The 15,910-nt window shown below is 40.4% G+C and overlaps 1 protein-coding gene across 3 annotated transcripts in view; it reads right to left on the bottom strand.

Moving 5' to 3' along the window:
* Positions 1 to 3,899: 3,899 nt before the first annotated feature.
* STAU2 (staufen double-stranded RNA binding protein 2) overlaps positions 3,900 to 15,910 on the bottom strand; it is a 144,399-nt gene continuing 132,388 nt past the window's right edge. For 2 of the 3 annotated variants that reach the window (XM_081013402.1, XM_081013403.1), the window contains exons 14-15: positions 6,573 to 6,661; positions 3,900 to 4,953 (exon numbers count right to left, since the gene is read on the bottom strand). In XM_081013402.1, coding sequence (XP_080869528.1) covers positions 4,860 to 4,953; positions 6,573 to 6,661 — 183 coding nt within the window. In that variant the 3' untranslated portion in view covers positions 3,900 to 4,859. Of the gene's footprint in view, positions 4,954 to 6,572; positions 6,662 to 15,675; positions 15,781 to 15,910 lie in introns of those variants that run through there. The other variant, XR_013988541.1, reaches the window with a different exon arrangement.

Here is a 15,910-nt window from a genome sequence, read left to right as displayed (position 1 = left end):
CACAGAGTGCTTTTCCTAACCGCTCTAATTTTGGAGGGGGGGGTATAGAAATAGGGCCACTGCTCCACTTCACATTCCTGATTTGGATCAGGGGCCCACACCAGTTTTATGCTGAACATCACCCCTGCCTTTCTACTATTTGTCCCTGAAGGTGCCAAATAAAAAATAAATTTGCAGTAAACAGTACATCTGAGGTAAAAAAAGTTGCCAGGAGAGAGCAATTTTCAACAGACAACTGCTACAAGGTCCAATGCAGATAGAAGTTCCATGCCTGCTTTGCCATCAAAACAAAAGGAGACAGATTAAGCACATTTGAAGTTTGGCCCCGAAGGCAGTTTTTTATACAATACTTTTCAGCCATCATGGAAACAAAACTTTAGACTCCTCATTACTCAGACCTCTTAGTCTTGAAAATATTGGATCCGTTTTTAGAAATAAAAAGTCATTTTTAATAACGTTGGCTCATTCTGCTGATCATCTTTCATGGTTCTTGAAAATATTCTTTATTTCGCAAGAGCTGGCATGAGCATTCTGGTAATATCTGCATGCCCTTCAGAAACTTCAATTAGTCCGTCAATTAGATGGCCTTAGCCAAGATGCTCCCCCTCAACAGGAGGCTTGCGGAGAATGCTGCAGGGAAAACACACTGCTCTCTGATTCAATTATAACAAAATATACTGATGATATGGATAAACATTTCTACACCAATGCAAAATTCTATAAGCATTAGATGCTTTCATTGACAATTCTAGCCATTAATATTTCTTTGATAATGCACAAGTGTCAGGGAGCACAGATGAACTAAACAAGGACATGCAGAAAGAAGGAACCAACCCTCCCCAACAAATTTTAAAAGTGAATAGCAGAGGATGTTATTACAAAGCTTTGTTACAGCATTGCCTTTTGTATCCTCCACCAATACTGGCATCTCGGATCAGATGAATCCTGCCTGCCTTTACCAGCAATGATGCAGCGATGCTGACACAAGGTACCACATGCATTTCCAGTGGAAGCGTTTGTTTCACATGTCACTCTGACTTCCTGATCTTTGCCCAAGTGCCCAATGCAAAAGGACCCCAGTTCTCCGCATCTCCTGATTTGGAGCAACCAAAACAGGTGAATTCAAGTTCAAGGGGAGAAGCCAACTCTGAAGCATTTGGAATGCCACCTGGAGTCAGGGTATTTACTTATTTGGGCTTGAAGAAGGACTCCGCATAGGCTCCTATCATAATTCACCCCATGACATGTTGGCCCACAGCTCAGTGTATCTGAATATCTTTACTCCCCAGTATTTGGGATGAATGTGCACAATAAGATAGTTCATAACTATTCACAGTGAAAGAACAAACTAGCCAATTATACCACAAAGAATTAATAAAGAGCATAGTATAGAACAATTATTTCTATCCTGAAATAAACTGAGATCCACAAACATTTCCCCCTTATTCTTAAATTATTTGCCAGTTATTTCAGAAGCAGATGAATAGAAATATATACCTGGCTGTGAACTAGGACTCGTTGATGGGAACATAAGTGGCTGTAGCAAAAGAACTGTACTGCTTTTTGATCAGTTTCTGAGCACAATTCAACATGCTGGTACTTACTTTAAATGGCTTGGGGCTCAGGTACCTGAAAGAAAGCCTACTCCCATACTAACCAATATTGCAGTCATCTTCAAAGGCTCTTCTCCTCTTTGGGCCCCCACAATCCAGACTAATGCAGCTGGCTACCAGAGACAGAGTCTTCTTAGTGGTGGTTCCTTGTTTGTGGAATACCCTCCACAGGGAGACTTGCTTGATGTCAAGAATGCTATCCTTTCAGCACCAGGCATTCTTACGCTCCCAGCCTTTTAAATGCAGTGTTTTCAATTGATGTCAACTAGCTATGCTTTATTTTGATTTTTCTGCTGTTTGGGGAAAATGATCTGAAGGTTTTTCTGAAGAATGTCATATGTAAATATATATTCTAAATAAACAATACAATTTGTATTTCAAACATAAATGCACATCCAACACGGTATCCATAGGACCCAACACAAACTAGATGTGAATGCAACAATGTACTGAAGTTTGCTTAATCTGCAGCCAGGTTTTCATTATAGTCATGGGGTCCTTTAGAAATTAAACTTCATATCCTCTGCAGCAGAAAACAGATTCTGCAACTGAGGCCATATTCTAGGACTGTAGGACATTTGCAGCCATGCCATGCGCCAGATGCAAACAGATCGTTTTCTTGGCTAGGATCTGTTTTAATAATCTCGTTGCAGAGCCTTCAGAGCTCTGCAGACAATGTATCAGTAGTTTTAGGGTCACCAAAAACAAATAATTAAAAAACAACAACAGCATTCACATATGAGTAAAGAAAATGCACCATCTGTTGAAAGGTTAAATGTGCAATTGGAGGCCATCATTTGGGCTGACATCGACCAGTTCAAATTCCTTCTTTTTAATTGCATTAGGCCCTTGGTTTTCCTGATGAAAATCCTTCTCTTGTGTGCTTCGTAGGGCCTTAGGGCCTAATTAAAATATTACTTGACAATAAAATTAGGCTTGTAACCTGTTACAAATGGGTCCCTTAGCCCTTTAAAATAAGAGTAGCTATACTACATAATTTCTAACTGTTGCACTGAGCCTCAATCCTTAATGAATCTCAAACCTGGCTCTGCAAAAATGGTATCATGGGTAACAGAAACAAATCCTGCCTGCGGCTCCGTAGGACTAGTAAGAATAAAAAAAGATTATTTTCTCAGGAAATTGCTTAGATAGGTGTTGGAATTCACAGAGAAGAGAGAAGGCTTATGAATATTAACATGTAAGGCCTGTGGCTAGATAGTGACAACACTTAAAGAAATATAACTATGGGTAGAAAATTAGCTCTCGGAATTCCTCTTGATATTAAGAAGCAGCAGACAGAAAGCCAGCTCAGAAACCGCTTTCCATTGTTAGAGTTGTACTCCCATACAGTTTTAGGCAAGTGCTAACATGCTAGTGCCCATCTTGCAAGCTTCTAGGCCTTCATAGTGCCCTATAGACTTGAGGGTATCTGCAAATTTGAAGGTCTGTTCACATAAAAGAGGATCCAGTTCTCTTCTTCCAAAAGCTGGTGATTTTACTGCGCTTGGGAATTTTCTTTAGCCCTATTTGGACATTCAGGGTCACACAATAATCATGTGAGAGAGGAGAGCAGGGTTGCCCTCAGATGCCCTGCCCCTGCTGCCACGTCCTGTGTTGGCCCCTCCCCAAGGCATGTCTGCAGTGGGGAAGCCCGATGAACATGCATGCGCTGGAACTTGCAAATATGTTCAGAGAGAGAATTCAGGAGGGGCTGGTACAGGGTGTGACAGTGGGGTCGAGGCAAGTGAATGCAACCCCACTCTCATGTTTATTGTTTTGTAGCCCTGAATGCCTGTATAAGGTCTTTCCAACGTGGCCTGATTTTCCCTAGTGTGCCTGGGAGCATTTGGTTAAAATGGTGCTTAGATGGCATAGATTAACACTGGCCTATGTGGCAGACAGTAAGTCTGTTCTATGATCAGAAGGTAGTAATGAACTGTGGACACTTCCAGCTGTTGCAACACACACACAACTACATTGGTCCCTTATTTGTCTGACAAATGCAATGAAAGCACACCCAGGGCACACTGCCTTGTTTGCGAGCGGTCAGTGGTGTGCATATTCTTTGTTTTACACACACAAACACATTGAGATAACACAAATTTCTACACACACAAATTTTGTGACGTGCAGACATTTTGCAACTTATGCATATTACTGTATTCTTTTTTGTGTTTTGAGACAGGGAAGGGGAGAAGTGTCTAAGGCAGCCTCCTATCTTAGTGTAGGTGACACATTTCACTAGTGTTAATCACAAATTAAAGAAGAGATGACACCACCACTGTATACATGAACTGACGTGGTTTTACTGCGTTGGCCACTTGCTTAATTTGTATATGCTAGTACAGAATAAAAATGCAAATTTCTGTCTCTGCCCCACTGGCAGTTTTACACACCTGCTCCACCACTTTTTGTCCTCTGAGATGACGTTGCCATCCTTTTCTACTTTTCGCGGTCAGAATGCAGTTATTAAAAACACTCAGTTGATGCGAATGAGAGATTGATGCAAAACACAGAATGAGGTGTCGATGTGTTTCACACAACAGAGAACAAAGGGGGGAATGTGTTTCTTGGAAGCAAGGTGCCTCTTCAATCAACGAATGGCAAGGGAAATCAAATACCATCACTGCTTTCTCTTGTAGCGTATTGTGACCGGTCATTAACGTTCAAGCAAATACTTGTCATGATTTAAACTTCAGTTTGCAAACAACTTGGAGTCGTGCATCTTACAGGCATAATGTATTCCGTAAGACTATGAAGAATGCATAATGTTGGCATAGAAAGAGAAGCTGTATGACTATATATGAAGACAACAACTACAACTCTCACAGCACTGTCATTGATTAATTTCAAAATATTCAAGCATAATTAAAAAAAAGAGAGGAAAGCTGAACTTATTCTACACTATAAAGGAGTTGTATAACTCAACCTAATGTTGACTTTTCCTTTCCTGCAGAGTATTAAGCAACTGTAAACTTAATTTCTCCAACCAAGTCTTAGTTAATTATTTGCTGTTTAAACCTCCAGTAGTTTTTTAAGGTTTGGAGGGGAAACAGCCAGTTTTATTTATTTCTCCCCCATTCAATAAACAGTACCATGTAGACTATCTCCTGTGTTAGAATAGTGTTGTCTTCACATAAGACTCAAATAATGGTATTAGTCATTCATTTCCTTGTACACATACACCCTGTTGCGTGTTGACAGGTTTATAAGGATGCAGTGGCAGCCACGGGTGCTGCGAAGCTCCTAGACGACAGCCTTTGAATCCTTGCAGTCCTGAGCAATGGTGCCTGAGTTAGTCTGTTTATTGTCTGCGTTTTCTCCCAGATGCTTGACTTGTCTGAAAGATTAATACATTAACAAGAGCGGTAAGGTCCAGGGTTGCACATCTTTAAGACATTTTTATTAGCAGATGGCACATGAGATTCAAAGGTCACCGCAAGGGGGGACATTTTAAAGTGAAACAACAATATTTATGTTCAGATACTATGCTGGTGAGATCATGTGGTAAATGGTTCTGATTAAATTAGTTTACAAATAGCCACTATATATCAGCTTCTTGCTTTTCTCCAACATTGCTTGCTTAACAAAAACATGCTCCTGTCTGGGGTTCAGCCAAACCAGGTTCAGGTAGAGGAAGAGGAATACAGCTATCTACCCATGCCCGGTGCACAAACAATTTGAAACTTTTGGTACATTCATCTAATATTATAATCAATCAATCTGTACGCTCTGTATGTGATTGTTTCTGATGTCTGCATCTGCATACTTAAAAACGAAACAGAAATGACACGCACAAAGGTAGAGCAGGTGGTGTATTTAACATCCTTCATTTAACTCTAATGTAGTACAAAGCTAGCGTACTTCAATTCTTTTTCTCATCTATAATACTGCAGGCTTCACAAGGCAGGAAGCTTATCACAGCACTTACGTCACAAATCAGAAATACATGGAAATCTGGCATAATCTGTGGGATATATTATTTGCAAATAGAAATGTGAAGGGCCAGGGGGAAATGGATTTAGGTTCCCCCCACCCCCATTTTTCATAAACAAATTGAGAAAACAACTAGAAAATTGATTTTTAAAAAAGTTTCCCTGCCGATTCTACAGTTTCCTCCCTGGGCCTTCACAGCTCTAATAGCAAAGCAACAAAATTTGCCTTGCTCTGCAGTTCTTCACAGACTGATATTTTTTAATGCCCGCTATGCAGCTCAGGTGAGAATTCTATACCCACCTCAGAATATGTACCACTGACCGCAGTTGAACTCAATTCTCTCTTGACAGGTATAGGATTGCACTGTCAGAGGTATTTGACCAGTTCTAGAAATTATTGCGGCTAAAGGAAATATGATGTGGACATAGAACTTCTCCATCCTCAATTATGTGCAAGAGACATCAGCCTCAATGAAAGTGCAGCTTCCTCTAGTAATGTGAATAGGAAGCTTGCTTGCACAGCTGTTCCACAAAGGTATCAATCTGTTTGTGCACATCAGAATGCTCAGTATTCTAGATTATTGAGAGGTGGACCTTGTGAAGTGCTTAAATGAAGGAAACTGACTCCAAACTATTAAGGTCAAAAACCAAATTCATACTACCTGCCCTCATCTTTATATGGGATCTCTCAGCTGCCAAGAATAAAGATGTTTCTAAAATATGACGAATTCACAGATTTCATGTATTCAAAAGCCCATGTTAAAGAGGATGGTCTAATTATTTATTTGTTATTTAAATTTATACTTCTTAGCACACTAAATGACCCTGGTTAATAACAATCCAAAGTAATTCTGAAACCTACTCTTAGCAATGGCGCCAAATTGTTACAAGGTTTACATGACTATGAGATAAGAAGAAGCCATGTATTTTGGAAAGATCTAAGGACATCTACACCATTCATGTAAAAAGTCCAGTTAAGCAAGCACACATATCCCCAAAAGAATACTGTGAAAGTGGGTCTTACTTTTCAAATGAACCATTTTCAGGCTTTACAGTTCCTTCAAGTGGATCCAGTCCTTGTTCTGAAAACTGTTTCAAGGCACTTAAAGCTGCCTGTAACACAGAGGAATTAAAGAGAAATGATAGATACTGAAGTAGGCATACTATTAGCAATGAGCATGGAATGTTTTATGTATTAGGGACACAGTGGACGGTGACAAAGCTCAGGGCTATAAAGATACATTGAAAAAGAGATGGATTAGTGAACAAAGAGAATTCCCCCCCCCCACTGGATGGTGAGAAAGACTGGCTAATACTTTTCTTTTCTGTGCTCAGCTTTGCTTGTACCTTAAAACAAGCATCCTCTGTATAAAATGAAGCAATCTACATGTCTCTAGATTACCTAGATCCATACTTCCTTGCTTCATATGCTACTCTGAGGCCAAAACTAGCGAATGTGGCAGACAGGGGCATGGGGGGGGGGCGGTCCACCCCAGGTGCCATCATGGAGGGGGGTGACAAATTACCAAGGAACAATTACTGCCCTACTGGGCGGTTCATAAAAACTTTTTTTTTTAAAAAAATGCCTGCTCCAAAGGTCTTATCTTTAAGATAAATAATAATAATAATAATAATAATAATAATCTTGCTACACAAGGGATTATATAGTTATATATGAAATTTCATGCATATCAGTTAATATCTTGACCCTCCTCCACGAAAATAGCTGTTTACTCGGCTGTTTTCCTATGTCGTGAAGGCTGAAATTTCAGTTCAGTGGAGCAGGGTCAGGGATGGTCTAGTTGAGATACCTGCATTGCCCCAGGGGTTTGGCTAGATAACCCTCAGGGGTCCCTTCCAACTCTATAATTCTCTGGTGCAGGCTTGTGCAGAGTTTTAGGTACAAGTCGGATGCAAGGGGTGCATAGGATTGCAGCCCATCTTATGGACCGTTGGCTCAGAAATAAGTCCCACTGATCATGATGAGACTAGATTGCTGCTGTGCAGTCCTGTTTTTTAAATAAATGTCTCCCTTTTCAGATAATGCAAAGCATGGTGAAATCACAATAAATAAAACCTCCCCTTCAGTAGTTTCAAGCACTACTACAGGTTCCACATAATATCTGTACTGCATTGTTTACTGTGACAGCACCGACACTTTGCCTTTGCTAGACACTTTTTGGGCACCTGCTAAAAGCATTCTTCTTTAGGCAAGGGTACCTAGATGCTTAGGAAGTTGAAGTAATTTTAATCTTAATATTTTAGCTTTTGTATGTTTTAAAGTAGGATTGTTAATTTTTCTTGATTTTACTGCTGTGGTGTTTGTTTGTTTTTTGTTTTGGTAAACCGCTTTGCAGGTTTTTAAAAATAAATTTTATTAAATAAATAAACAATAAATATAAATAAAATAACACAAGCCAAAGCACAATCCATCCTGTAGATTTAAGTATCTGTCCACAGTCGCCTACTTGTTATCAGAGGCCCAGAATCCACATTCCTTTGTAAGAAAATATGAAATAATGTAAAAACCATTTTTGCAGGCAAAAAAACAAACCAAAAAATCAATTTGGGGGGGGGCGTGACAAGAAATTTTCTGCACCGGGTACCACCTGACCTTCCTACGCCTCTGGTGGCAGACATGGGGTTGTAACATCAAGTGATGCAAAATGTGACATCACTAAACTGCAAATTCCCTCACCCTCTCAGGTAACAGCCAATGAAGTGAAGAATAGGTATGGCAACTCATAATGCAATGATGTGATGCAACACATTAAAAAAAAAAAGATTTTAATTTTCAAAGTTCTATAGTAAATCAACAATAAAAACATATAAAACACATGCACACAACCCACACATACAAATCAACATGAGAGAAAGGAATAGAGCTTTTCTTATTTCTGTTTAATAGTTAATATGTTATGCCTCCCTCCTGCAACCTTGAAAACTATCATGCCACGATGAACTGCGTGCTCCTGGTGGCATTCAACGTGGTCTTTCTCTGTTTGGAAACTTAATCAAGTCATACCAAGTTCCTTCAGACTGTACTTTAATGAGTCTTTCTGTGCCAAATCCTCATTGTTCCCTTAAAAAATGGACAGAAGTGCTAATTTTGGATGCTTTCTTATTGTTGGCACTAATAGTCTTTGGCACTCATCAAACACCAAACCTCAGAATGCTTCTACCTCTTCACACTCTCACAACTCCCACTATTTACAGCCTTTCCAACAAGAAGTACTACTAGCTACTACTAGAATACACACACAATTATGCAGGAGCAATAATAACATTTCTATATAGATATCCCATAAAATGAATGGGTCACACTTCAGGGAAAGTCTTCTTAAACAAATATGTCTTCAATAGCTATCTAAATATCAATGCCAGGTGCTTGTCTTATTTTAGCTGGCCACTAATTCCAGAAGCCTGGAGCTGCAACACTAAAAGCCTAGTTTCTACAGCATACTACACACACTTCTGGGGCATGCGGTACTCTTGGTTGTACTCCATCTGAGGAGCACAGTTGCTGGGCAGAAATATATGGGGCAAGGAAATCCCACAGGTAGCCAAGTTCCATTTTATTTAGGGCATTAAATTCTAAAAGCAAAATCTTTAACTGCACCCGCCCAGTAGCTTATTGACTGCCAGTGCAGCTCCCTCAGCAGAGGTGTTACATGGTGTCAGTGGGAGGTCCCAGCCAATAATCTAGTGGCTGTATTCTGCAGCAGAAAGCTCAAGAGGAGTCTCACTAAAAGCCTATGACAGTCATCTAATTTTCGAATTACCAGTGGGAGGGCCACAGCGGCCGAGGTATCTCAGCCCAGGAACAAGTGTAACTATCTCACCAACCAAAGCAGATAAAAGGCACTCCTTTTATAGATGACACTCGCTTTCTTTGCTGTTGGTAAGCGTTTTTTGGAAGACAGAAGAATTGCCAGCAAGGGAAGACTTGCCTCATGGGGCTAGCAAGTTCTAGATTCAGAAGACACCAATGGTTCCCGGGGGGGGGGGGGGGGCGGCGGCTGCAGGAAAGACGATGGATAAAGGCAGGATGCAACCTCAAAAACCCTAGCTCCACAGGGACACCATGTTATTTTTCTTCATGTTCCCGGACTTAAATGTGATTTTTTAAAAAATTATGGAAATCACCTGAACAATACTTTCAGAGCCCCCTTGGGCTGGGACGTAAATGTGCTGGATAAAATTAAAAATATGGGGCTGATCATTCCTTTGCAAGCGATACCTTCAGTTCATTAATGTTGCCAACTCCTTTCATGCTGGGATCAGCTTAACAAGCGCCGCTGCCCCACTCTAACACCACAATCACATTTCCCCTTTCCTTCTACAAACTGAAACAATTAGAGCTCTTCTCCCACCATTCCACCTCTTGCTGAATTCCATTAATGTAATATTCAGTATGTATGTTGGTATTTTGTGAATGCTAATCAGACGCCTGACCTTTCAACAACTTGTGGCACAGGCATGCCGGAAGCTCCATTTTAATCAGCTCATATAAGGCTTATCACTTTTCTGGATGGCAGAAAACAAATAGCATGTATGTGCTGTACAGAACTAGCAGAGCTATATGCTAGACATGCACACTGCAGTTCTAGTACAGAAGCTAAGAAATGTCCTGCACTTTAAGCCTGCCTGGATGCGAGTCCATCTGGGATCCATATGGCTGCCACACTGAGCTTTCTGGAACAAGAGTGGGGCATAGGCATGATAAATAAAAAAAATTCAAAATAGGAACACTTTCCTGAACTATCGTCACAGTTGCTTTCATTGCTATTTTCAACTGAGAGCAGCAAGTACATAACAAAATGGGATTAAAGATTCAACAGCTTCATTGTCGAGCTCCTATTAAATGCTTCAGGTTGTGTTCCTGCCGCACTGCTATTTTGTAGCTCCTTAATGAAATATTAACCTAGTTTCTCACGCTGTTTGCAGAATTCATTCATGGGAACCTCTGCTTCTTTCTTTACTCAGAACATCTATCTCTATGTCTTTGAAGGGAATGTCAGCAGCAATGCTGAACGAAAGCATTTGTTCCCGCTGAAGGAATGCCAAGGATAGAAAGGTGAAATACATCTATCTGACGAAATATTGTGTAAAATAAAAACAGGGTAGGATTTGTTACAATACTTTAGATGACTGCCTAAAATTGCATCCAGGTAAAGCAGGGATGACCATGCAATAAAAAAGGTGTGGTCAGCATTACATTCTGCAATGCATCACTTAAGAGGTTTTCCTTGCAAAAGCTTGTGCTTAATTAAAGATATCTGATTTCTGAACCCTCCTCATGCTGTCGATCTTCCTAGATAAGTTGTTCATAAAGGATGTGGCATGCCACACTGGTATGGCAGGAGAGGATGGCAAGTGTGGTGGAATGATTCAAGGACAATCAATAGACATTTAAAATTTCAGTATAGTATAGTATAGTATAGTATAGTATAGTATAGTATAGTATAGTATAGTATAGTATAGTATAGTACAGGGTGTGTTTTTTTTGCAGAATAGGGATACATATCTTATTAAAATCAAGCATTGCTATGAGTTTGTTTCTTTTTGTTTTTCAATGTACCGGTAATCCTTATCAATACAAAAAACTGGTGTGGCATGAGCAAATTCTATTCTGAAAGTGTGGCCCAGACAAAAAAGCATGAGAACCACTGCCATAGACACTTTCTCCATCATTAGAACTTCTTTTAACCTTTAAATGAATTTGAGATTTTGCACCACCTTTGCACTATGAACTAAATTTCTTTTAGCAAAAACTAAAGCCCACCTCAAAGCCCCACCCCTTTTCCAGCATGCTGCACAAATGGGATGCAAAGTCTTTGTCCTTGGCCTGCCAGCCTCCGCTGCAAAGTGAACGAGTTAATTAAGGTTTTGTTCTAAACAGCAGTTAACATGCATTATATCCTCTCAACAGCCCTGTGGGATAGAGCTAAGACTCAGAGAAAGCTGAGTGGTTCAGGATTTCAAAGGAGAGGCCCTTCTGGATCAGAGACGTATCCAGTCCAGCATCTTGTTTCCCACTGTCAGAAGCCCATGGGAAGTCCATAAGCAGGAGATGAGGGTAACTGTTCCCCAGTGAGGGTGCTGATCTATTCCCTTATTTGACTACACTAACACCACACCACCCATTGTTATCTCTCCATAATAATCTGATTGTTTCTGTGACACTATCACATTCTTTACACGATTCCTAATTTTTTTGCAGCAGGTGTTTTACAAGACCATATGCCCTCTCCCTTGATTGCCAGGTGTTGGCAGGCGGTGATTATTCTGACCACTAAATAATGGCAGGCTCTGCTTACCCGGAGCACCAGATATTGTTCAATGCTGCTCCCTTTACGGTCCAGCTGTCCACCCCCCAGTGTCACACGAATTCCAGATCTGGTAATGTACTTCCCTCTCGTCCCCCAATGTTTAACTATGGAGAGATAGGTGAGGGAAAATGCATTGGGCAGCAGATTATAATTTTGCAGATGAATTTGGAAGCTGAAGTGTTTGAGCATGGGTAAAGCATGGAGAGTCAAAGTCTGCATGGGCAGCACAAATAGGGAGAGCACTTGGTTCCTACTTGCAAGTTTCTTGTAGGCATCTGGTTGGCCACTTGGAGAAGAGGATGCTGGATTGGATGGAAATTTGGTCTGATTCAGCAGCATTGTTTTTTGTCATTTTATGAGTGTGAGGTGCTATTGGTGGAGATTAAGTGTTGCACTTGATTCTGGGGTCACCAGTGTCTCTTGATCCTGAGTCCTGATGATAACTCATCTACTTTCTCAGGATGTTTTGCATTTCTGATTGAAGTTTGAGGGTAGGCTCACAAAGTCAGTCAGAGAAGTACAAGGACTGGACTGTTTTGTATGTTTGTACACTGCCTTGATAGTTTTATGGGGGTGACCTATAAATCCTTTAAGTATAAAATAAAAATGCCCTTATGGTCCACACTTATAAAGATCTTCAAAGACCCAACGTCATGAATAATTGTTACTACACTTCAGATGAACTGGGCCTGATGTACACAATCCTTAAAAACTAGGAAACGCTTGCAGAATTAACAGCAGTGAGGGGATATAAGTGGAATAAATATCTGACAAGGATTTTAGCAGAGAATTGTTTTTCCGAAGGCTGAACACTTCCTCAAATGGATTTTTTCTCTCTTACAAAAGAGCATCTGCACAGATATATAGAAATATTTCTCTCCCCCAGAAGATTTTACAACTGCTTTGTGAGCAAAGCCCCATAGGTTATGAAACAGATGTCTTTACACATTTAATGTATCACTTGTTTTCTGTGTAGATACAGCAATGCCAAAAACACAATGCCAACAGGATGCACTACTCTGCTCTTTGTTTGTCTTGGCTGCTCTTCCCATTGTAAATATGTGTCTGGATCTGGCTGGAGGTGGATGTTTCCAATCAGTTTGGTCATTTTTAGGTTTCCTTAAGCCAATTAGCAATTAGCAAATCATACTGAAATTTGTTAATTTCTTCCCCCTCTGGTTTTCCCTCTGTGGGGAACTGGATAGTTTGTAATGACAATTTAATAACATGAGGTCATCCTTACACAAAGCAGTTGCATACAGAGGCTTGCTCTAGAAAAATGTGGTTTCAACTCACGTTCTTATGATAATGATTTAATGTTTTTCAGTACAATGTAGGGATATATTTCCTTCGCCTTTTACATCTATGTGACATTTCAGATTCTTCCCAATATGTCCCTAAATGGTCCTCTTGTGCGTGTCTGTCCACTTCACCTTACTGGGAGTGGCACATACTTCTGCAGACAGAGAACACACCTAACTTACCGTAATTCTTCATTCTTGTGTCCTTTTATGGAACGGACACAAATGCTACTAACTCAGCCAATCAACTGTTGTGGCTTATTGTCTCCCATTTCTCTATGGTGTGAGAAGCTACTGCATAATTCTCATTGACCCATTCATTAAATGCTCTTCATTAGGGATTTTGACAGCCATATAGTAGGGACTGAAGGGAAAGGATAAAAGAAACACTACTTCCACACTGAGAAGCTTGAAGCCTTCTGGGGCTTACAGGCACTATTTATTTATTTATTTATTGGCTGTTTTGTTTTAGACACATGCCTCAGTTTTCTTGTAAGAAACCAAAGCAGCTAATAGTAAACAAGTTAGAACAACACCAAAATAATCAAAACAGAAATCCAATAAACTTGGCGCCACATTGGATACAAGCCTGTATTTCTATCCTGCACTTGGGTCTTTTTCACTCCATGCCAGAACAGATTCCTTTGCACCATGCAGACTTCAGAACCACTCATCACCCACCTACAGTTTTAGAAACCTTCTGAGCCGAATTAGTGGAACTTACAAGAAGGTTACAGGGTCCTCTACTAGGACATTTCAGCCCTATAAATTCTGCCATGGCCCCCAAGTGAATGAGTTGGTCCTTTCCCAAAATTCTTCTATTCCATCCAGTACAGTACACATCTAGGGAGAATGGCAATTTGGTAAGTAGTAAAACCACTACTACACCTGTGAGCAAAGCGTATAGATCTCTTCTACAGAAAGTGGAAGAAGTGAATTTATAACAGATCTGTCTTCTCAAGTCCCTGTCCATCGTTTTTATCAGGGACATATTCATCTAACAGCCCTATTAACCACTGAATCAGACCACTGCATGAACCTAAGTGCTTTGTCAGCAGAGCCAAGTCAATAGACTGACATCTGGCTTCAAATTTCTCTGTGGTTTTTAAAACAAATGATTTCGTTCCAATCCTGTCCTTTATGGGCAAAAATTAATTACTGGGGTACAAACCATTGCATGTCATTGAAACAAATGGTGTCCATGTTTGCTTGAAAGGGCGTGCGTGTTTCTTGGGGGCGCGGGGAACTATGCCTGCTTTTTAGTGTGCAAATGTAAGTAATTAGTTTCCCAAGAATTCCAAAGCGCCTTAATTTTTTGCACATGTTTTAAGAATTATTCTTGATGATATTCTTCAAAAAGGTCTGACTTTGGCCAGCTTCACTCAACTCATACTGCATTGTCCTAACACAGTGGTGTCAAGACCAAGTTTGAAAATTTATCCTGACTAGAGGTAAATGTGGAGGCAAGGTGACAATTTAAAGCTGACACAATTTAGGGGGAAGGAGATAATGGCTGCCAAGGCAGCACTTTATGCCCCTTCATCTGTGTTGGTCTCATGTAGGGACAAGAGCAAAGATCAAATGCTCACCCCCTATGACAGCATAGGCTTGCTGGGAGTGGAGAAAGCAGCAACAGAAAGAAGCAGAGGAAAAATGGGCACTGATAGATCTTCCAGCTCAGGGGTGGCTAACCTGTGGCCCTCCAAATGTTGATGTACTACAGCTCCCATCACTTCTGACCCTCAGCCATGCTGACTGGGGCTGGAGGGAGTTTGGAGTTCAGTAACATCTGGATGGTCACAGATTAGTCATCCCTGTTCTAGTTATTTTTGTTTTGAAATCAGCAAAATGAGAGAATAAGAGAAACCAGTGCCTTACCCCAGTAGCACAGTGAGGGAATTCTGAAACCCTCTTTCACTATGTTAGTGCTTGAAGGACCAGTTGGTACTCTTATTATTTTTCCTACCTCAACAACCACTCCATCTCACTCTATGTTAACAGATTCCACATAATTCAAGTCTACAGGTTCTCTATCAGGACTCTTCCTATGCCACTAGCATTCTACGGCAGTCATGAAACCGAGCCTAGACACTCCACAGAACATCAAAGTCAGTTCATAATATATGTCAGTTGCCTTTGGGTCTATAATAAATGAAAAATATTCATATATCAACTACGCCTGTATTTCCCCCTGTTCTACAGTGAACACTCAAAATTCCTCACATATCTGTAAAAATATATGGTTATGATGCCGGCAATCACAAAACTGTACCTATATGCCTGGTTTAAAGGTGCAGGTTACTCATTGATTTGTCAAGTTGCTAATTAGGCTGAAATCTCTTACTTGCTTAACTGGGAGCAAATGCCAAAGCACTTAATTGGTTTTACTTCTGAGTAGACATGCATAGGACTGGGCTGTTGGTCCCTTGCATCTCCATAATTCCGAATCTATGAAGACCAATCAGAAAATGTGACTTAACTGACAAACTGTTACCTGAATTCGCAACCACTGACTTCAGCAAGGGATCTTTAACAGCCCTCTGTAACCAGGCACTACCATCCCCAGCTGATTAGATTTCACACAGACCAGGGTCAACATCTGTTTAAAAAATTAATTTCAGAATGGTTATTCACACTGCACAATGCAAGTCTTAATTACCTGACTTAAGCCCTTCCCCCCCAACTTGTTCTGTCCCCGTGTATATTAATCTGATTAACTCATGTAATTT

This window comes from Podarcis pityusensis (assembly GCF_964106645.2).
Source record: "Podarcis pityusensis genome assembly, chromosome: 7".
NCBI lineage: Eukaryota > Metazoa > Chordata > Lepidosauria > Squamata > Lacertidae > Podarcis > Podarcis pityusensis.
This window is presented reverse-complemented; position numbering and strand designations above follow the sequence as displayed.